Source organism: Erigeron canadensis, chromosome 8 (assembly GCF_010389155.1).
Source record: "Erigeron canadensis isolate Cc75 chromosome 8, C_canadensis_v1, whole genome shotgun sequence".
Lineage (NCBI taxonomy): Eukaryota > Viridiplantae > Streptophyta > Magnoliopsida > Asterales > Asteraceae > Erigeron > Erigeron canadensis.
Window position 1 is genome coordinate 42,314,261 of NC_057768.1, and position 22,116 is coordinate 42,336,376.

The following is a 22,116-nucleotide window of genomic DNA, read 5'->3' on the forward strand; positions in this document are numbered from 1 at the left end:
GTTTAGTAGCTAGCTAGTTTCATTTGCTGACACGTGTGAAACTAATTAGTATATATCGAGGTGCATCGTGCATGCACACATTTTGATCCAGGTGATCGATGTGAGGAGAGTGAACTTCACATGGGTCAATCTGATGATGACCAATAGAAATCCAACAGGATTCTTAGTTACGAACGGGTATTTATCTATGTGTCATTTTTTATTTTTTTTTGGATAGAGTACTGTAAAAGTCTACATATACATGCTCCTATCCATTGCACAAACAAAAACAACACACTCAACATGTGAGTTCACGTGGGCTGATTTTGGCGTTTTCCCTTTAAATATCTACTCGTGGGAACTCTAATTACGTACCTACTTTGTGAATATATATACATAAAGTGAAAATAAAGGTAAAAGTATTTTTTTTTTCTTTAAATTATATTAACACTTCATATTATTAAATATATATACGGATTGAATTTTAAATGTAATTTTAATTGATATAATTTTTATCAACTACTCTTAATACAAATAAAGATATCTATATTTAAAATTAAAAATTAAAATTTAACAAATTAAAATTAGACATTTAATAATAGACAAGTTAAAATTTAACTAAGTAATAATTTATTTGATACTCCACATTTTCTTTGATCAAAACAAAATGTGATACTCGTCGACGTCTGGTTTTTTATATTTTCTTAGAAAAACAATGTATGTTTAATAAAGGTGATAGAAGGAGACGAGAAGAATATATATCATTTCTATAGTTATCATAAATATTCAAGTGTTTTATGATCATATATTTTGTAGGCTACTATATACAAGTAGTGTCAAATATTATTATCGTGTTGTCCTTTATTTAGTTCATGGACCTATATATGGCTTATATGTTGGTTTGATGGTTCATAATTTATTTATTTTTTTTAGAAGTGGGTATTTGTTTGCCAAATAAATTTGTGAAACTCTTAATTAATTGTATAACCAATATATATATTCAGGTTTGAAAAGCACGGACTGTAATCTGAAAATCTTTGATGAGCTATCCGGACTTTCAGTAAATAATTTCTACAATAATCCGTTTTTAGAAAATCCAATTATCATCTTACCTAGATTAAGTCAATTGTAGTATCTAGAGGTGAACATTTTTATAAAATTTGAGCCATGGTTAATAATTCTGATCATAATATATAGGAGATTCTATTCAATATATATATATAATTGAAGCTTGCATGTAAATCATGCATATATGATTACATATATATTTAATCTGGTGTTCTCTATATATCTAACTATATTCCTAAAATGAAATACAAAACAAAGATTTAGTTAGTTGGGACCCCAACAGCTCAAATACATAACTTTTCTTAACGACTCTTCTGATTGTTTTGCCTTGTGGACATTTTCCATGCCTCTGCTTGAAGCCTTGGCCGCCTCCGGTGAAGACAACTTTTTGGTCTGGGAAAGTGACCGGAGATTGGACTTGGCGTGGTGGTGGATGATCCTGAAGGTGTAGTTCCACCGTGCAAAACCTTGGTCTTTTAGTGCCTCTACCAATCCAACTGTCCCGGCCACCATCCATGCTTTGCTTCTTAAAGTACTCATCTCTTGTGTCTTCAAATTTTGTAGCTCTTGGATATATATGGTTAAATTTAATACTGGAATCAATTTTTGGGTTTTAATTAATTGAATCTGTGTTGCAAGTGATTGATGAAAGAAAATGAAAAACTATAGGAAGTTATATAGCGAGAGATATGATTGATGCAAAGGATAAGGAGCCCACGGGAGAGTGAAACAGCCCCAGTTTCATGGGATAAGACCAACTAAAAACTGGAAGCAAATGCCAATGGTTTTAAAACACTAATTTCTCAATTATACCCTTCCATTTCTTTAGGTGTCTACCTACCTTTTGGATAATAGTCATATACGCGCACAATGTATTAGTGTAATGACAATTAAGGCCCGCAATTTTGACACGAAACTTGTTAATACGACACAACATGACCTATTCTTAACAGGTTTTATGTTTGGGCTTAACAGGTTTCATGTCATAACAGGTCTGGACCTGTTAAGACACGAATAACAAGTGTGGACCTGTTAGACCCTGTTAAAGACCTGCTAAGATTTTTAAATTGAAAAATAAAGACCTGTTAGACCTGGTAGTTACGACAACGACGGAAAACACGAAATGATCTACGATTTTCAGATCTATGACTTTTCAGATCTACGTTGGATTATACAGTACGGAGGCATCAACGTCTTCAACACCATCGCTCTTTTTTTTTAATCTTTATTTTCTATAGATCTAAGGTTTTTGAATATGTGTGTTTGTATAGGAATCTCGTTTTTGTATATATGTGTTTTTATACATTTTTAAATTTAGAAATGATATAGATCTAGATACGAATCTGAGTTTACATCTTAAAAAACAAACAAACAAACATGTAAATAGGTTTCTTAACAGGTTTTTATTGTGTCACCTGTTAATTTTCGTGTCGTGTTCGTATTTAGAAAAAATGACACGATTACCTATCATGTTGTGTTCATGTTCAACCCTAACAGGTCTCGTGTCTTAGCGTGTCGTGTCTTAACAGGTCGTGTCGGACCTGTTATGTCAGCCCTAATGACAATGATGATGTGTAGTGGTGGTGGCAGTATTGGCGGTGGAGGGTTAATTTATGTAAATATTTAGTGTATTTATTTTACAAGTTAAAAATGTATGTTGTAAATATAAATATTTCATATGAATAATATTTAAGTAGGTTTTAGGTAAAATAAAAAAATTATTAAAGTAAAACAAATAAAACAATACAATTTTTTCACTGAAAATCACCGTGCATCTTGAAAATCATCAGTTGCTTCGTGAATCTTCGTGCATCAATTTAACCATGATTCAAATGTCAATATCTTGTTCTATTTGTTTTATTTTAATACTTGTTTTACAATATCCTGCCCATATTTAAATATGTAAATAAAAAGGACAAATTTTTAAGGTTATCAGTTACGAGTAATTATTTAGAAAAATGAAAAGAATACTTTATAATGTAACATAGTATAGATAATATTGCTGCTTCTTTTGGGATTTCAGATACAAGCAATTCGATATCTGGGTATTTTTCATTGTTTAGCTGGGTCTTCTATTAACATTTATTGGCAGCCCAAGTAAATAGAGGTCGGTTATCTTATGACAGAGCATTAACAAATGAGAAATGACAAATACATCACCTGGACCATATTTAGCATGTTATTATCTGCATAAATAATTTACATATTAAACATAACTACTTTTTATATTTATGGATGGTTATCATTATATAAATTTTGATGCATGTAATAAAGAACTATGGTGTAACTTATCCCAATAATATGAAAGCCCAAATAACTAACGAAATGATGATATTATCCTGGCCCATTTTTTTGGCTTAAAGAACTAACTTTTCCCTATAATATGAAAGCCCAAACCAACGAACTTTATGTTGATCTCTCCTGGGTCCTGGCCCATTTGTTTTTGGTATTTTGTTTAATTGTCTATTATGCCCCTTAATTTATTTACATATTGCAAAATGTTTTAAGTAGTCGAAGTATAATTAAAACAATCACTTGACAATAACAATAAAAATAAGTACACAACATATATATATATATATATGGAAAATGATTTATGATGTTAACATCATCTTTGTTAGATGATATTGTTTTCACAAACTCACTTAAATAATTTTCTACACATGTCAAAAAACTCCTCATAATTTTAATGGTTTGTGAGAGCAATATCATCCAACCAAAATAATGTTAACATCATCCAAGTTATCCTTTTATATATATATATATATATATTATAGTTGTTAGATGAATAAAATATGTTTAAATTTATCACCATTCATATACTAACCATATTAAATGTTTGTACCACTGTATGTTATAATGCTGTATAGTAATCGAATCTGTTCTACTATTCACTCGCCAATGAGCTAATTCATGTGAACATGTACCAGGACTAGGTTATACCGTTATACTACTAATTGAAATTGAATTCTTTGATATCATCATAATTATGATAAATATATATATATATTATATATATATATATCCACTAAAGGCCGCCTTAAACATACTCCATGGTTGCGACCACATTTCCTCTAGCTCCTAATTAGTTACAACAGAAGATCGAGAGCTGTGGGGTTAATTGGGACCCCAACAACTCAAATACATAACTTTTCTTAACGATTCTTCTGATCGCTTTGCCTTCTCTTCCAAGCCTCTACTTGAAGTAGGCATGACCGCATGTGAAGACGACATATTAGCGTGGCCTTGATCTTTTAGTACTTCCACCAATCCAACTGTTCCGGTTGTGCTAATTCTTGAGCTCATACTTTCCCTAACTTTATTTAGAAATCTCTAGTTTAAATGGGTTATATCTTAATTCTTTTAATTAGAATATAACCCACTTAAATTATGAATATCCAAGTGTTGGATGAATGAAGATGCTTCTTAGGGCGTAAGTTTAAATAGAGATTACTAGCAGATTAGTGGGAAACTATCTGGAATTAATATAGAAAAACAGGTTGCTATATTAGACTTGGAAAAGCCATAGGTTATAGGATATTTAATTGCAAACTATGCCCTTCCGCTACAATCAAACTATGATAAAGTTTTTTATTTTGTATTTTTATAATAATTGTAATGTAAATAATGCATATAGTGGATGTGTTGCTTCAAGGTGGGCGGCCTCGTGTGATCCAAAAAAAGGTGATAAATATTGTGATAATAAAAGATGAAGTAATCTATGATTAATATTGATTGTCACAAAAGACACTGTTTTAAGATGAGTTTGATCAAATTTAACGTTTAATAAACTAGAATTAGATGAAGCATAAGAAGATTTCTCTAGTCTACTTGAAAATTGTGTTTTGTGTAAATTCGGATCATGTCAAAATATGGGTAAATAGTTAAGCTATGCCCAAAATAGGGAGAATTTAATCTTTCTTTGTTACTACGAAGGTTAATTTTACTCTTTTAATTAAATCCAATCTTCACACACTATTTCATTTTAATAAAAAGTAGAGATCATCTGGCCGGCACAATTTGCGGTAGTAAAGACTAAAGAGTATAAGTTATATTTGACCACTTTTAATAATGGTTTGTGAGAGAAAACAAATTAATGAAAAAATTGTTTAAGAAGAGAAGGTTGATATTTATTTTTTATCTTAATTTTTCATTTTAAATTTTTTTTTTTTTAAGTGAAAACCTATTCTAAAAAAAAATTTTAAAAACTAGAATTAATTTCCTACACATGCGTAAGTTTTTAAACTTTACACATATCTACACACGTTTAGATATCTACATATGTGCAAACTGTTTTTTTTTTTTTTTTGAAATGGGTTTGTGTTGAAAAAATATAAAAATTTTAACAAATAAAAGTCAAAAAGACTAGCTAAAAACAAATAAAAAAACAAATTTTCTCTCTCATTCTCTGCTTAAGAAATCTTATCTCTGGATCTCTACGCATGGTTCTTGCATATTGTTTAATACATTATATATTAAATATAATATAATAATGTGCAGATAATAAAAGAGTTTTTTCAAAAAATATTCGACAATTGAATTTTAAAAAATATATGTTATAATATATTAAATTAATTATTTATATAAATGACTACGAGTATTATTTTTGGGAAATGATTAATTTTTTTAAAGATTCTTCTAATAATCCTTCTAAAACCATAAATTGCAGTATCCAGTAACTCACTTTTTCTAAAACAAATATCCTTTTATTTCTAAAAGAAACACATACATATCAGATCTAGTTTATCAAAGCCAATATTAAAAGGAAAAAATATGAACGAGTATAAATGGCTGCAGAGATAAGGCAATTATAATGTTTTTTTACAAAATGCAACCCTAATCAGATCTCCTTTTTTGTCCCCCCCCCCCCAAACTTTTCTCTCCAATTTCCGGCCATCACATATCGCCGGAGTAAACTTTCTCACATTTTCCGACCATCATACATCGTCGGCCACCGCCACCAGCTTGTGTTGTTGTCCTCAACAACCACCCCCACCGCTGCAAAATTTCCAGTTTGTACCAATTTTATTATTTATCTTTCTTTGGATGACATAAATTAAACTAAATTATGTTTTATTGTAACTATGGAAAACCATTTTCTTAACAAAGTTATCAGCTTGTAAATGAAACAAAGTTTCTTGTTTTATTGTAAATTAACTTTCGACAGCTTGAAGGTTAAAGATTAACAAAGAGTTGATGGGTGTGTGTTGTGGGTATTATTGTCTTTTGGAGATAAGAGATATGATGGAATGAGATTCAATCAATACCCCTTAAGGAATGTGAATTATGTATATGCAGGAATCTTTTCATTTTGTGGAATTTGATTCATGTGACATTTAACAACCAAACATGCCTATGGAATGGAATTAAATTCCAATTCTATCAAATTCCTTCAGAATTCACGAACCAAATGCGCCTTAATTTCTGTAGTGTTCCCATTCCCATTCCTATCTCTATATATATGAAATAAAAAGTAAAAGTCCTGGCCTAAAAGCGTTCATCATGCATGATTTTCAATATTAAATAATAATGTATTCAAATAATCAAATGTGACCAATAATTAATGATCATCAAACTAAATAACAACTTTATCTGTGCATATATATATTTTTTGGATTGAAATATGTATTCACGGGTTTTAATGAAATGCAAGTCTTGGATAAAGGAGTCGGGGATGTAAAATCAGATATCTTTTCATCAATACGAAGGATTATAAAAAATCATGCCAATATACAAAATTCATTTAAAGTACATCCACTCCAGAGTCTCTAGTTTCTATGTTCCCTAGCTGCCTATATATATCAAGAATGTTGATCAATTGGGACCCCAACAACTCAAGTACATGACTTTTCTCAATGACTCCTCGGATTGATCAATGCGTTTGTTGGAAGCCATGGCAGCCGGTGAAGACAACTTTCGTGTCTGAGAGATTGACCGGAGGTTGGACTTGGCGTGGTGGTGGATTGCCCTGATGGTGTAGTTCCACCTTGCAAATCCTTGATCTTTAAGCGCTTCCACCAATCCAACTGTCCCCGCCACCATCCATGCCCTGCTTGTTGAACTCATCTTGTCTTCTAACTTAAAAAACAACTAATTGTTTTTTTTTTTTAGTTGAAAAGTTTCTTTTTGCTAGTGTTTTGATATATTGAAATCTCTGTGGCGTGGTTTTATTTATATAGAGTTGTAGATGCAGAGCATCTGAACATAAACAATTTAATAGAGCCCCCAGTTTAATGGAATATATATAAAACTAGAGGTTTAAGTCTTGGATGACCAATGGTTTTACCTATGGACAATGTCGATAATGCCCTTTGATATCACAAGTTGTCTAAGATGGGCGGCTGTTGTAAAACAGGACAAAACGTGAAACCAATGAGCCTACAATAGTATTCATGTAAGAAATACTTGTCAAAAAAATTGCTATTTTCATTTTTAAGGTTGTTTTCCTTATCTTTTTAAAGATACAAGGGCTAAACTCTGTAATCTGTATACGTCCGGTTACATCTACCACAACCGACAACTTTTGTGTATATTTTGATACTAGCCTAATGTCCGTACGATGTATGGTAGTTATATAGATTGTATCATAAAAAAATTCGAATATGTTTTATACATGATTTGTAAGTATGAAATAAATTTGGTTAAAGTAAATCGATGATCAAAACTAAATTATAATAGACAGTAATCATAAATATAATACATGTTTACCTATAATTTTGGATTTACCTTACATTTTTAGAATCACGTCAAAATTGGAACTTGTAAGCATAGTGGATGATGACAAATAGCCTTGTGTTTTCGGATCGTAAACTTAAACTTTTGAAGTTTTCATGTTAATAACTTATTATAATTAACATAAGTAATAGGAGTTGAAAAATTGAAAATAAAAAAGAGACAATTTATTTATGAGAAAATGATCAATCAAATAAGGTTATAATGTTTTTTGTATCAATAAGTCAAGAATTAGAGTTTAATGATAAGTCATAATTGGATTATATATTAAATGGTCTAAAAATAATTTTATAGATTAATTTTTTATAGAATATACCTACTTTGATATATGTTTTGTGAATTTCAAGTTTAAATTAAAACGGATAAACTGTTGCTCAAAATGATGATCAAGTGAAATGCATTGTCTAAATAGAATTTCATGGCATGCTGCTAAATTTTGGTAGATGACACTACATTGTACATGAGATTAATAGCTATGGAAGATTTATATTTATTTGTGCTGATGCCAAGAAACAAGGCGACAACAAAGACTCACAAGACTTTTATGTTGAATTTATTTGTCATTTGGGCCGTTCATCATTCCACCAGCCCAACACTTCCAATTCTATTTGTGGACTACATCAAATTAAAGGCCCATATGTGGTATTGTTTTTGGCATGTCGGTTGGAGAGTTCACGTGGGCAGGAAGTAAACGAAAATCAAGATTTCTAAGACTATATATATTATTTGCTTATTGAAGTTTTGGGGAGCCTCTCATTAATTTCAAGGAGGGATTTAGAGCCGAACACTATTCACATATACATTCTATTCGGCAGAATTAATTTCGTGGGGTATTGTAGTTCGACAATACATAAAGTCGACACATATTTTTGTGGACGAAAAGAGGAGCAGCCAAGTTTCGAACAGATGGATCAAGTTCGTTTCTCATCAACCGCTAGTGATTTGAAGATTATGTCCGGCTAAGGTTTTTGCAATCTCTCCCGATGAACAATTGTTAGTTAATTTTATTTAATGAACTTTACTTTCAGTCACGTAAACATTGTTCTTTTTATACTATAACTCATATGACTGATTGAGTATTTTATTCACTATTATTTGATTTGGATTTTCGTAAGACAACTTATTGCGAGTTAATAATTTGTGCCGAGTCCACCTAGTTTAGGGATTAAGACAGGTCATATAATTAACATAGGTTGTGCCCAAAATTGTTCTTGTCAAATAATAAAATTATGTCTATGTAATTTAGAATAAATACTCGGTAAAGTTTATTAAGTAAATTAATGCAACTTTTGGGATTCGGGAGGGATGCACTTTTTATCATTGTTTACAACTTCTCTTTTTAATTTTGTCTTGTTTTATTATCTTTAAGTCTAGTAATTTAGTTAATTAAAATTAAGTTTTTCTTATTATTTTCAAAACCAATCGAAAATTGTTAAAACCTGACTATAATCACAGACGCTCCTCGTGGGAACGATACCCACTTACCCTATCTAGTATAAGGTATTTAGGTTTATTTTTGATTGATACTTTGACGTCGATCATTTAATTCTAAGTCTAATAAGAAAACTGAATTTATCTACAACTAAAAAAACTAATTTAATATAATAAATAAATTAAAAAGACACGTATCGAGTAAGGTTTACGCCACATGTCGTTTCAAGAACATGTCAATCCTGTTTTAGTTTATTGGTAGATATGCGTGCTTACAATTTTTCTCATTCTAACTTCATTTGACTCAAAAGTTGTAATTTAAGTTGTAATTGAAATGGGGTAGTTGCCCCACTGCCCCTTTATAATACCGTCCCTGTTTGTATGCACTACATAATTATCATAAAGTTTGTTCAGTATCAATTTTCTATACGTAAACATGTTAGTCATTGGAATGTAGTAATAGTAATTTAGGAGGAGAATTTTCTTATGAATCGGGAGTCGTTAACATCCGTTTAATTAAAAAGAAAATTTGGTAAAAAAAATGAGTATTTATTATTGAGATTTTGGAAAAGTCAACGGAGATATTTGTTGTGCATTAAGTTAAGATGATTAGAAACTAAATCATTTTAAAGGATAAATGTGTTTTTCTATCGATTTATTGTAGTTAGTAGGCTACATTCTAATATTTCCTCAAAATAATATACTCAGAGTATATGATTGACTAATGTTTACCATTTGTTATAATTAGTATAGTTTTGTTTTGCTTGGTAGAGAATATCTATGCATCGTGGGGTTTGGCTATAATACAATTACTTAAAAAAAACTAATCTGAAATTACCATGATTTATCCAAGGCGTTCTAAAATCACCCAGCATAATAAAGAGGCATCAAATTAAATCTTTCAATTTTGGGGCAGAATTATTATTCATGGAATCACTAGTCGGAGGCTTGCCGGGAAATTCTGTTAGGCATGAGACCGTTACAACAACTTTACAAACGGATAACAAGGAAACAACATTAACATCTATACGTCCCACGGATACAGAACATGTGATTGTTTCTAGCCAAGATCTTTTAACCGAAATATTTAACAGGTTACCCGTGATTTCAGTCATTCAGTTGATGTCCGTATCCAAACAATGGTACTTTTTCATCAAAAGCTCTAGCTATTTTCAAAACTCTGATCCTGGTCCCCCTATCGGTTTGTTTTTTGAAGGTTGGGATGCTCGTTACAAATATCGTTACGTGGGATTAGATATCGAGAATTCCATCAATAGACCACCATTTACCACCTTATGTTTTGACTCGGGTGCCATAAAGATATTACAATCTTGCAATGGATTGCTCCTTTGCGCGAATGATTTTCAAAAGTATTATGTTTATAACCCGACAACCAATAGGTTTAAAACGTTACCAAAGTTAAATAATCATAACCCTGATAGCACTTGTTGTATGACATTAGCTTTTGATCCTTCAATATCATCTGGATACAAAGTTGTATGTAGTTATCTGTATAAGGTTATGACGATTGAGATTTACTCTTCTAAAACGGGCAGATGGAAGGTTTTGAGTGAATGTATGGATAATTTGATGGATATTGAACGCGGTGTGTATGGACACAATGCTATCCATTGGATGAGCTTTCCTAATCGGCTTGTTTATTTGAAGTTAGATGAGGAGTTACTTCATTATATTGACATAGATACACCTGATACGACGATATATGGCACAATACTTGATGAGTTTTTGGCCGAGTCACGTGATGGTATGCTTCTTGTTGTGCGTTGTTGTAGGTTTCGGAGGTTAAATGTTTATGCGATAAATAAAGATTATTCTGAATGGTATATTAAGTATCATGTTGATCTTGAAGAGGTTATTAGGGTATATCCGAAAATGATGACCCGTCTTGGGCTTCATTTTCTTGTTCAATCTCTTGTGCTGGGAGAAAAAGAGGAGGATTCTTATATAGTCTTGGAACTCCCGGGGAAACTTATACAATACAAGTTTGTGGTAAACACTATTACTCAGTTATGTGATTTTACCAATGAAAGTCGTCGGATTACTCAAGGCGGGTTCTTTCCAAAGACTATCTTCCAGCTCTCTGATTTTACACCCGAGAATCGTAGATTTATCAATGGCAATTGTTTTCATTTCATTCCTTCCCTGACTGCTGTCTAAGGCATTATAAATTTGCTATATGATATCAGGTTGTATGATCCTAATTAAAATCCTAATTACTTGTTATTGCAAGCATACATGTACCGGAAGTCAGTCGTCTTATGGACTATAGACCATGTATACCTTTTCTGTTTTTGTTTTGTTATAATGGTACAAGGGATATGATGCAAGTAATCCGTGTTTGTATTAATTATATATGGTAGGAAATGAAACATATCTAATGTGACGCAAGGATAATGATAAATCTACAATATATTTTGGTAAACTATAACAATATATGCTTTATACGTATTAGATTTACCACTACCTATTGACTAATGGGCCACTACATTAATGTTATGACTATGGGTTAGCTTGATGATACTCTTGGTACGGCTCTTTGTTTTTGCTAAATTTGGTTTGTTTTGTTGTCCACTTATGGGCCCTTGGTTTTCTATGGTAGAGACCTAAGTTTACGATATTCCTTATTCCTTTGTTGTGTCATAAACTCATACCTGCAATTAAATAGTTAATGATATACTCGTATAATTTTAAAATTCATATAGCTAAACACGCTTGATTAACTTACTTTTTTTTTAACAACGCTTGATTAACTAACTACTATTGAGTATAGATTACACTTCTTTTTGTTTCCTCATGTTTACCTTCAATCCAGTTCTATATCTTGATTTTCTTATTAGACATGTTTGAGTTTATAAATTTTGGTCATATGTATTATTTTTGATATAAAAAAAAAGGACGAACAAGCATTCATTTATGGTTTAAATTAGCGTCAGCTAAAGTTATATTCTGGTGTATTTATTTATTTCTAGTTGACAATATTGATTGTACTGTTAGAAAACTTGTTATTTTCTTATAATTATAACCATCATTTATCTATGTCGTTTAATTCTGAGAATAAAGAAAACCACTTGAAATATATTGCAAAATAATTTTAATACTTGATAATATTGGTGATCAAGCTAACCGTGGTATTAAATCTTTAAATGGTTAAATCGAAAAAAGAATGAAATTTAATTTATTTATCATACAGCTTTAAGGTTGATGGAAAAAAAAAAAAATCATCTTTTATCACGTTTTTTTCTTTAAGATCTTTTACCGAAAAATATTGTGTGCGCGTGGTACATATTTGTTTTGGTTTTCAAAGATATATATGGAATCTGCGATATTAAATCATAAATGTGGCTGTAGTTTAGTGGTAAGAATTCCACGTTGTGGCCGTGGAGACCTGGGCTCGAATCCCAGCAGCCACATCTTTTTTTTTTTTTTTTTTTTTCATTTTTAATTCTTTTGGATGTAACTTGAATCTTGTCCGTGAAGTCACATTTTTATTTCTACTGAAACTTCGTTTTAGTTTTGTATAATTCCAATATTCCATACATTAATGTAGCCCATTGATTGCACATGGCGAGTTTTCAACTGATACAAATAAACATACTTCTTTTAGTGTATGTAGAATTTAATAACAGGCAACCATACTATTTTTGAACATCTTTTATGGGCAATAGCCTTTTAACTAATTTTGAACATTGGAATCCAAATTTAGAGCAACAAACACATTTAAGTTGTGATGGCATATGTTAGAGTTCATAACGCCACGTCTATAATCTAAACAAAATTAGTTGCGTCTATCTGATCGCATTTCTTCACGGCGTTTGTTGTTACTTTATTGATGAATTCTATCAAAAATATAGTTTCTTAAACAAGTGTTGTTCCTAGTAGATTATTATTACTTAGTTAACAGTATATAGTTAGTTATAAATATTTCAGTCAAAAATAGCTTGAAAAAGTCGATCTAAATTGCTAGAAAAGTGGCCACCATTAAATTTCGGCAGATGAACCGATGGCAGTTAATATTTACAGTTAGCAAGTATAAAATATCGGCTGCTTGTTTTTATTTTGCATACAAGAAAATTTACCAATATACAAAATTTTAATTATAGCAAGAAGCTAGCTTAGCTAACTCTCTCCAACCACCATTCTCTATCTACAAATCACAATTTGTTACCATGTCTTCTAACCCCCACTTTGGTCTAACCCCCAATTGTATTTATAAATGCATCTCAATATCATACTCTCCTTACCAAACCATTCCCATGGATACCACTCCCAACTTGACACTTATCGAAGATTGTCGAATATCGCCACCTCCGGGCACCGTTGGCCACCGTTCGTTACCACTTACTTTTTTCGACACCACATGGCTACTCTTCCCACCCGTCCATCATCTTTTCTTTTACGACTTCCCCCATTCTAAATCCCATTTTGTAGAAACAGTTGTTCCCAACCTAAAACACTCGTTATCACTTACTCTTCGACATTTTTTCCCGTTCGTTGGCAAACTGGTTGTCTACCCTAACCTCAATAATTCCGGGGTCATTAAAAAACCAGAAATCCGACATGTGGAAGGTGATTATGTCGCGCTTACTTTTGCAGAATGTGATCTTGATTTTAATGATTTGTCAGGATATCATTCTCGAAAATGTGAAACCTTTTATCCACTAGTACCTTCATTGGGTAAGGCTGTTAAAAAATCCAATTATGTCACAATCCCCCTTTTTTCTCTCAAAGTAACACTTTTTCCAAACAATGGTATTTCCATTGGAATGACTAATCACCATAGCCTATGTGATGCCAGCACCCGGTATAGTTTCTTGAAGGCGTGGACTTCAATTGCTCGATTTGGTGGAGACCAATCATTCTTGGTGAATGAATATCCACCGATATATGATAGATTGATTAACTATCCAAAACTAGATGAATATAAGTTGAGCCAAACAAGGCTCGAAACTTTTTATAAGCCTCCAAGCCTTGTTGGTCCAACTAATAAGGTCCGTGCAACATTTGTTTTAACACGGACCAATATCAATCAATTGAAGGAACGAGTCATATCAGAGCTTCCAATATTAGAGTATGTATCATCTTTTACCGTAATATGTGGCTATATTTGGAGTTGTATTGCAAAATCATTAGTCAAATTAGGAGAAAGAAAAGGGGAAGACGAGTTAGAACAATTTATATTTACAATTGATTGTCGGTCTCGTATGGATCCACCAATTCCCGCAAACTATTTTGGTAATTGTGGGGCACCTTGTGTTGTAACCATAGAAAACGTTGTTTTATCTAGCGAAAATGGTTTTGTCGTCGCTTCTAAGTTAATTGGAGAGGGGATAAACAAAATGGTGAACAATAAGGATGGAATTATGAAAGATGTCGAAAGGTGGCACGACCCTTTCAAGATTCGAGCAAGAAAGATTGGCGTTGCTGGTACTCCGAAACTCAAATTCTACAACACGGATTTTGGTTGGGGAAAGCCGAAAAAATATGAAACCATTTCAATTGACTATAACGAATCGATTTCTATAAATGCATCCAAAGGTTCAACCCAAGATGTTGAAATTGGACTGTGCCTTCCTAGTACGCAAATGGAGGCGTTGGCGAATATCTTTAATGATGGTTTGAAGGGATGAATTCCATCATAACTATTTATCGTCACTTTTTTTTTTTCCGGGTGTATTATTGTTGATTCTATATTTGTTTTGGGTATGCAAATTAGTATTATTTTACAACCTTTTTTAACAAATTGTTAACTCTTTCATCATTCTAATTCCTAATCAAATTTGATACTTTGTAATTTTGTAACTGATGTGATTATCAATGATCGATGAACCTACAATCTTATGTTTGCACAGAAACATGAGTGTGACACATCTAAAAAATGCTTCATAAAACATGCAACAAGTCAACAACTCCCTGCGTCCGGTCCCAATCCACCTTTAGACCCTGCCAATTTAATCAAATAATCGTATCATTTTCTAAGTTTTTTCTTCTTGTTTTTTTTCCCTTTCTTTTACCATTTGGTCATTTACAACCTTTTTGGGCCTTTTTCTTTTAGCCCAATATACAATTTTACCAGAAACGCAATGAAAATAAGTAAGTGAACAATAGAATTTGATGTGGTAAATATTTTTACACTTCTAACTTTCAAAAAAGAATATTATTACACCCAAAGGTTGCATGATGATTTACGCCAATATTTGCACTATATTAGTCATTTTTGTGCAAATGTTGGAAATGGGGTTACCCATTTCTTAATTTATCCCTTCGGCCCTTCCATCTAAATTGTCGACAAAAGTTTAAGTATCAGTTTGATAGGGAATAAATGTATTATTGGGATTATCTATTATAGACTCTAGCTAACAACATATGAGTATAAAGTATCATTAATGCAACAAACTATTTTGTCAAAAAGTGAAAAATATAATTTTTAAGGAAAATATTAATATCGATTTATTTTTCAAAAAAAGGTTTTTTTTTAAAGGTGTAAATTACCTGCGAATATCGGAATATCTATCTTACGTTGTTTTAACAGAGTCCGCGTTAAAAAGCCCCTCGCTGACTAGATACCCAACGGATTAATAGTATCTTATGTGTGCCTCAGAAAACATATTACTACAGAAAAGGATAAACCAAGTTTGATGTGGGAGGAAAATTATTTTAGATTGATATGTAAAACTCAGATATCGCCAAAACTAGCTAATTATCAAATCATATATAGATCCCTAAACGTTTTATCCTAATTCTTTGTTTTATCCTAACTTTGTACCCCAGATCTAAACCTTTTTATTTGCTTATTTTCTAATTTATAGATTTATTATAGTCTTATAGATAGCCATAAATGATCATGGCCGGTCTTGTACCTACAATTATTTTGGCCCAAGATCTAATCTTTGAATATACATTAATCAGTAAACTAAGATATTTATAGAAGAAAAAGTTTAGCCAAAATGTTAAAAGAAGTATATTAAAAATGTCAAACGCAGTCTTTAGGGCCGTACTAAACGTGCATAAAAGTTATGTATTTTTTGTATTAAAAATTCACCATTGAATTTTATGATAACTATACAACTATTTAATACAACTTAACAGTAACCCTAAAAACTAAGTTTAGCAAAATCCATAAAAGAAAGTTAGTTAACTCCGATTCATTGCTAGAATATCGACATACATATATATGTACAAGCTTAAAATTAAGAAAAAAGAAACGAATTGTTGGCCAACGTCTATATACATCATGACAGAGGAGACTATTAAAACGAACCTAGCTAGCTAAAATCTTCAAAATGAAAATTTCACGGTGTAGATGAAAGATTAGCTTGTTAATTAAGACCCCAACAGCTAAGATACATAACGGTACGAAGCGATTCATCGGACCCGCCATGTTTTCTTGAACCATCTTCATGAGCCTTTTGAGCATGGGTGCAAGATATGTAAGTATTAGCCCTGATTACAACACTTGTCTTCTGCAACATTTTACAGAAAGTGTTATCATCAACTATGATCATGGGCTCACACTTGTTTAACGCGTCATTGCTTTTTGACATTGGTTTATTTGTTACAAAAAAGAGGGCGAGAAGGAGAAAGATAATTTGATTAGAAAGCTTGATTTAAACAGGGTTTATTGACCAATAATATTGGAGGTTTCTATTAAAAGATTTATATAGGGAAAAAGTCTAAGACGGACACATCAGGATAAGGATCAAAACCAGGACTATGAGTCCTACTTGTAATTAATAAATTGAGAAAAGTAGACAATGAGATCTCAGCTTTCTATTTCTATTTTTCTTACGGGAAAGTGTCAGGTAAAACTGGTTGTTAGCTTTATAATTTGTAGTGCGTGTTTTGTATATTAATATTTGTCTTGTCCTTTATGTTTATTATGTTATGGTGAAGGGTTTATCATGTAATTAAACTTGTACTTGTTTGTAATTATCCAAAGGGTTTAATAGCAATTTATGTGACTATATAAACCTTCACATGTAATGAAAAGTTAACCTTTTGACCAATTAATCTTTCATAGTTATAATACCTACTTTCTCTTTAAATACCTACTTTCCCATTTCACATAAAGGTTCAATACACATTTTAGCATAGTTTACACTTGGTATCAGAGCAAAATCACATCGTGTGAGAGATCCATAGCTTGATTTTGTTCATCCTTGTGCTAACTTGTGTTTTTACTTCCATACCGAAATCCTCAATCTTTTTCCCTTTACCATGTTAAAGTAATCGAATGTCTTGTGTTAATTCACTCCTTATCATCCCAAGATATCACCCATAAAGTATCTTTTCCTATCTCTATTCACAATGTCTTGAAATCAAAGTTTTAGGTTTCTGTTTCAAAAACCGGGATTCATTCACGGTTTTCCTTCTCAGTTCTATTACCGGGTTTCTGTCTGCTTTGGACATATTAAAACCGGGTTTCTATACCGGTTTTACTTTTCTCAAGAACTTTTAATTTCAATAAGAATATCTGGTTTATACCAAAACCGGTATTTGTTCTCTCATTTATAGGTTATTAAAACTCTAATTAATCTTGATTTAATTTCTCAAAAACCGGTTTTCTGTTACTTTCAGAATACCGGTATTAGTACTTGATTCATTGTTTGAATGTTATAATACCTGGTTTATCCCAAAACTGGTATTTGTTCCTCTAATAGTTAAATTTTAAGTTGTTATTATCTTCAAATTTTTCGAAGAAAACCGGTATTTGTACCCTTATTACTTATTACCGGTTTTAGTCAAGGATTGTTGGCTTAAGTTGCGTTTTGAATGTATTAATACCTGGTTTACTCCAAAACCGGTATTTGTTCCTCCATTAATCATTTTCCTTAATCAAAACTCTGTTCAATTTCTTTCTTAAAAACCGGTATTCCTACTTATGAATACCGGTATTAGTTCTTCCTTTCTGGAAAACCGGTTTCTGTTGTACTTTGCTGTGTGATTGTATGTTATAATACCTGGTTTATACCAAAACCGGTATTAGTGCTCTTTTCATCAATTTTGTGGAAAAGTTACGCTGCTCAATTTTCAGCTTGAATACCAGTTCCTCACACTGTGTCATGGCTTCTCAAGATTCTTTAATCATAGGTTCTGAAACTCGCCTACCTGTCCTCTATCGTGACTGCTATCCCCAATGGAAGAATCGTTTTCTGAACTGGGTTGCTAAACAACCTAATGGTGCTGATGTAAAGACATCTCTCAAAGAAGGACTGGCTGTTCACAGAAATCCTGTAACTAAAGAACTTCTACCACCCGAGAGTTGGAATACCACTCAGAGAAACCGATCCCAAGCAGATGATCTTGCTGTTACATCTCTGTACTTTGCTCTTCCTAATGAGATATATCGGAATGTTGATTCGTACACCACTGGGAAAGAAATTTGGGATGAACTTGAAAAACAGTTTCAAGGGTCAGAAATCTCAACAACCATTCGACTCTCTTTTGTAATTGATCAATATGAGACCTTCAAACAGGAAAAGGGGGAACCATTAGTGAAAACATGATCGTTTCTGCAATGTGATCAATGATTTAAGAAAAGAAAAGGTGAACAAAACTGAGATTGAGCTCAATGTGAAGTTTCTCCGATGCCTGGAAGAAGTCTAGGAACCTTATGGCACACAGATAAACGTTCAACCAGATTTCAATAAGCTTAACATTCACAATCTCTATGAGAAGTTGAGATTGAATGAAAAAGCTGTTCTGAAACAACAAGCAAAATTTCAAGAAAGTTCTTCCACTGATCCTCTTGCTCTTGTGGCCAACAGAATGTCACATCTCTCTATGAACTCCAATGATGACAACACTTTTTCTGATCTTGGTGATAATGATCTCATTGAATCTAACATGGATGATAAAGAAAAGGAGATGTGCAGAGATCTTGCATATTTTACTCGATCCTTCAAGAAAAAGTATATGACAAGAAGACCGACCAACAATCAACTTCGAACATCTTCTGTTTCATCTTATGTCAAGAACAACCAAGCTCCCAAATTTGATCAGTACCCGAGAAACACAACTGGTGAAAAGAAGTTTGAATCTCCAAGGTAACTTGAGAAGAAAGTTGTTGAACGGAAACCTAAAGAAAGGAAATGCTACAACTGTGGTCAAACTGGTCATTTAGCAATCAATTGTTCCAAGCCTCGTCAGAAGAACTCCACATACTATCAAAACAAACTCATGTTAGTGAAGCAACAAGAAAGTGGAGTTGCTCTTCTTGCTGAAGATGACAAATGGCTACATCTCTCTGATGAAGAAACTAAAGAACTTGCTGCTAATGTGTGCTTCATGACTAAGATCAGGCGTTCCAATGAGCTGGGTGATGAAGGTAATAAATCGGAAACTGATGATGATGAGGTATGCGAATTTCCGAAACTTGCTTTAGATCAATTATTGCATGAATGTGAACAAACTGCTCTCACTAACACATCTCTAAAAGAAGAAGTAGCAAACTTAACCAATGCTTTACAAGAAAAAGAAACCTCTTTAACTGATTTTCAAAACAAATTTCAAATCCTTCAAAAGGACTTTAAAGATCTTTCAACCAGTAATGCATCGGTTTCTTTTACTGCTTCTTCTGAATTACATCTTGCTAATCAAGAACTTGAGCTCAAAGTATTTGAACTAAACAAAACCATCAAAGAACTAAAAATTGCTCAGTCAAATGAAATGTTTAGAGCAAATGCTTTGGCTGAAGATCTTGAAGCCCTCCAATCTAAGTTCAACATTTCCAACCCTTTATTGAAAGAATTACAAAATCAAATTTCTGATTTAAATCATGCATGTTGCATCAAAGATTCTCAGAACCAAAAACTTGAAAATAAAATTGATGAACTCACTGATGAAATCAAGTTTTATAAAGTTAAGGTTTATAGAATTGATCAATCCAACAAGCAAATCTTTTTAAACAAACCAAGAGATTTTGAAGATTTCACCAAAGGGTTAGGATTTGAAGATCCCAAGAACTTACTCACGGGTAAACAAATTGTACCACCCCTGTATGATGAAAACATGATGCGATATGGTTTGCTAACCCAATTTGTTCGGCCCAGTTATGATGATTTTGATACAGAAGAACAGTTATTCAAATGTGAAATCAAAATTAACTATGATCAAATCAATGATTCTTATGATTTGTTTAATCTTCCACTTTGTCCTAAACCTAAAAAGCACTCTGTTACTATAGTTGAACTTGATGAAAACTCAAGTACAAACTCAACTGAAAAACAATCTGTTGTTCATACAAATGAGAACAAACTTGAAAAAGTAATCGTTCATTCAAAACCAGCTCCAGTTCGACCATATATTCCACAAAGTGTTTTGGAAAAACAAATTGAAGATTTGAAACAAACTATGATTGAAAAACAAGATGTGATAAATGTTCTTTTGTCTCAAAATCACCATAACAAATCTGCCCCCAACAGCTCATCCAGTGTTGTTTATGACTGTTCTGATCTTAGCCAACCAGTGTGTGTTATTGTGAATCCCAACAATTGCTCCTTAAATGATGAAGTGTGTGACATCGAAGATGTTTCTGTGCAACCCAACTGGGATTCAATCAAGACCAATTCTGTTGCCACCCAAACTGAAGATGATTGTGTTTCTAACATTGATTGTGTGTATGATGAAGATTATGATGAACAAATGTCGGTGGATAAAATTGAACACATTTTTCCAAATCTATTTGATACTCAGCCAATCAAGTTTTCTAAAGAAACTGAGTCGTATTGTAACGAGTTTAACGCTCTTTCTAAACAATATGAATTTGAAAGAAATCAAAGAATGAATTTGCTCACTGAACTCAATAAACTTAAGATGGAAATGGAGTATAAAAACATTATACTTCAAGCTTTTGTGGATAACAATACTGAAAAGGCAACAAAGTTACTGTCCTCAGGTCCATTTTCAAAATTTGTGCCCAATGTGACTCCACCACATTTGTCTCATGACTCAAAATCATCTACTGATACTTCATGCTCTTCCATCAACTCGACCACCTCTCAAATCACTGTCCAAGTCTATTTGGATGAAATTGATGCATTGAACATCTCATTAGAAAAAGTAAAAAAGGAATTTCAAACTAAGTCAACACTTTTTGAAACAAGAGAAAAGCGATACTGTAAAATCATTCAAAAACTAATGAGCCACAAACCCGTTTGTCCAAATGACAATGCATCAAATTCAAACAAAGAGACTTCAAGTCCTCTAAAGACTTCTGTTTCTAAAGTGACTGTGAATTCCGATTCAAAGAACAACGGTTTTAATCCAAATATTTCTAAAATCCCTGATCTAAACAAATTTTTGGAAGAAAATACTACTTATGATCCGGATTTTGAAAATAAATTTTTCAAGAAAAACAAACCTTCTTTGAAAAAGGCTCCACTCTCACATCCCTTGAAAGCAGCTTCATTACCAAGAAAGACTCCAAAACAAAAGGTAATCATTACCAGACCAAGAAACTTGCCTGACAGCTGCAAAAACAAAAACCCCCAGACTTCTACAGTCCACACCAACTTATTTCCCAACACTAAAATGAATCTTCAACAACAACCCAAGGATCGAAAGTTTTCTGGTTACCCTAAACAATCTCTAACCACACCTAGGTGCACTTTAAAAGTGTTTAGAGATGAAGCTGTAGGAATAACTAGATACCAAGATCAATATGGTTGGTTTTCTTCCACTCCAAAGAAACGAGTGTCTCTTGTTCATCACAAACAGTCTCCTTCTAATTCTAAAACTGTTCATGTTTCAGGTGACTTATGCTTAAACTGTCGAAGTGTTTGGCTTCCTAAAGATAGACATTTACATGCATCTAGGAGAGTCAAGTCTGATAAAAAGTCACCTTCTGAGAAACAAGTTTGGGTTCGGCGTAGGACTAGTTCTCTAGAT

At 32.4% G+C, this 22,116-nt stretch overlaps 4 protein-coding genes and 1 non-coding gene across 5 annotated transcripts; 3 read left to right on the forward strand and 2 right to left on the reverse strand.

The window, feature by feature from the left end:
* Positions 1-1,171: 1,171 nt before the first annotated feature.
* LOC122579636 lies at positions 1,172-1,815 on the reverse strand. Its single transcript, XM_043751842.1, has one exon. The coding sequence runs from the start codon at positions 1,585-1,587 to the stop codon at positions 1,312-1,314; it is 276 nt and encodes a 91-aa protein (XP_043607777.1). The 5' UTR covers positions 1,588-1,815; the 3' UTR covers positions 1,172-1,311.
* Positions 1,816-6,722: 4,907 nt separating this feature from the next.
* LOC122579642 lies at positions 6,723-7,253 on the reverse strand. Its single transcript, XM_043751849.1, has one exon. It carries the CDS (start codon positions 7,111-7,113, stop codon positions 6,862-6,864), a length of 252 nt encoding a protein of 83 aa, XP_043607784.1. The 5' UTR covers positions 7,114-7,253; the 3' UTR covers positions 6,723-6,861.
* Positions 7,254-10,137: 2,884 nt separating this feature from the next.
* On the forward strand, positions 10,138-11,388 carry LOC122610900 (F-box protein At5g07610-like). Its single transcript, XM_043783856.1, has one exon. It carries the CDS (start codon positions 10,138-10,140, stop codon positions 11,386-11,388), a length of 1,251 nt encoding a protein of 416 aa, XP_043639791.1.
* A 1,181-nt stretch (positions 11,389-12,569) lies between these two features.
* On the forward strand, positions 12,570-12,641 carry TRNAH-GUG. Its single transcript has one exon. It is a non-coding gene; the product is annotated as a tRNA-His (tRNA).
* A 770-nt stretch (positions 12,642-13,411) lies between these two features.
* On the forward strand, positions 13,412-14,967 carry LOC122579940 (malonyl-coenzyme A:anthocyanin 3-O-glucoside-6''-O-malonyltransferase-like). The gene has a single exon (XM_043752207.1). The coding sequence runs from the start codon at positions 13,485-13,487 to the stop codon at positions 14,856-14,858; it is 1,374 nt and encodes a 457-aa protein (XP_043608142.1). The 5' UTR covers positions 13,412-13,484; the 3' UTR covers positions 14,859-14,967.
* The last annotated feature ends 7,149 nt before the right edge of the window (positions 14,968-22,116 follow it).

Coding starts and splice junctions, on each gene's coding strand:
- LOC122579636 (XM_043751842.1), bottom strand. CDS start 1,587: ATGAGTACTTTAAGAAGCAAAGCATGGATGGTGGCCGGGACAGTTGGA.
- LOC122579642 (XM_043751849.1), bottom strand. CDS start 7,113: ATGAGTTCAACAAGCAGGGCATGGATGGTGGCGGGGACAGTTGGATTG.
- LOC122610900 (XM_043783856.1), top strand. CDS start 10,138: ATGGAATCACTAGTCGGAGGCTTGCCGGGAAATTCTGTTAGGCATGAG.
- LOC122579940 (XM_043752207.1), top strand. CDS start 13,485: ATGGATACCACTCCCAACTTGACACTTATCGAAGATTGTCGAATATCG.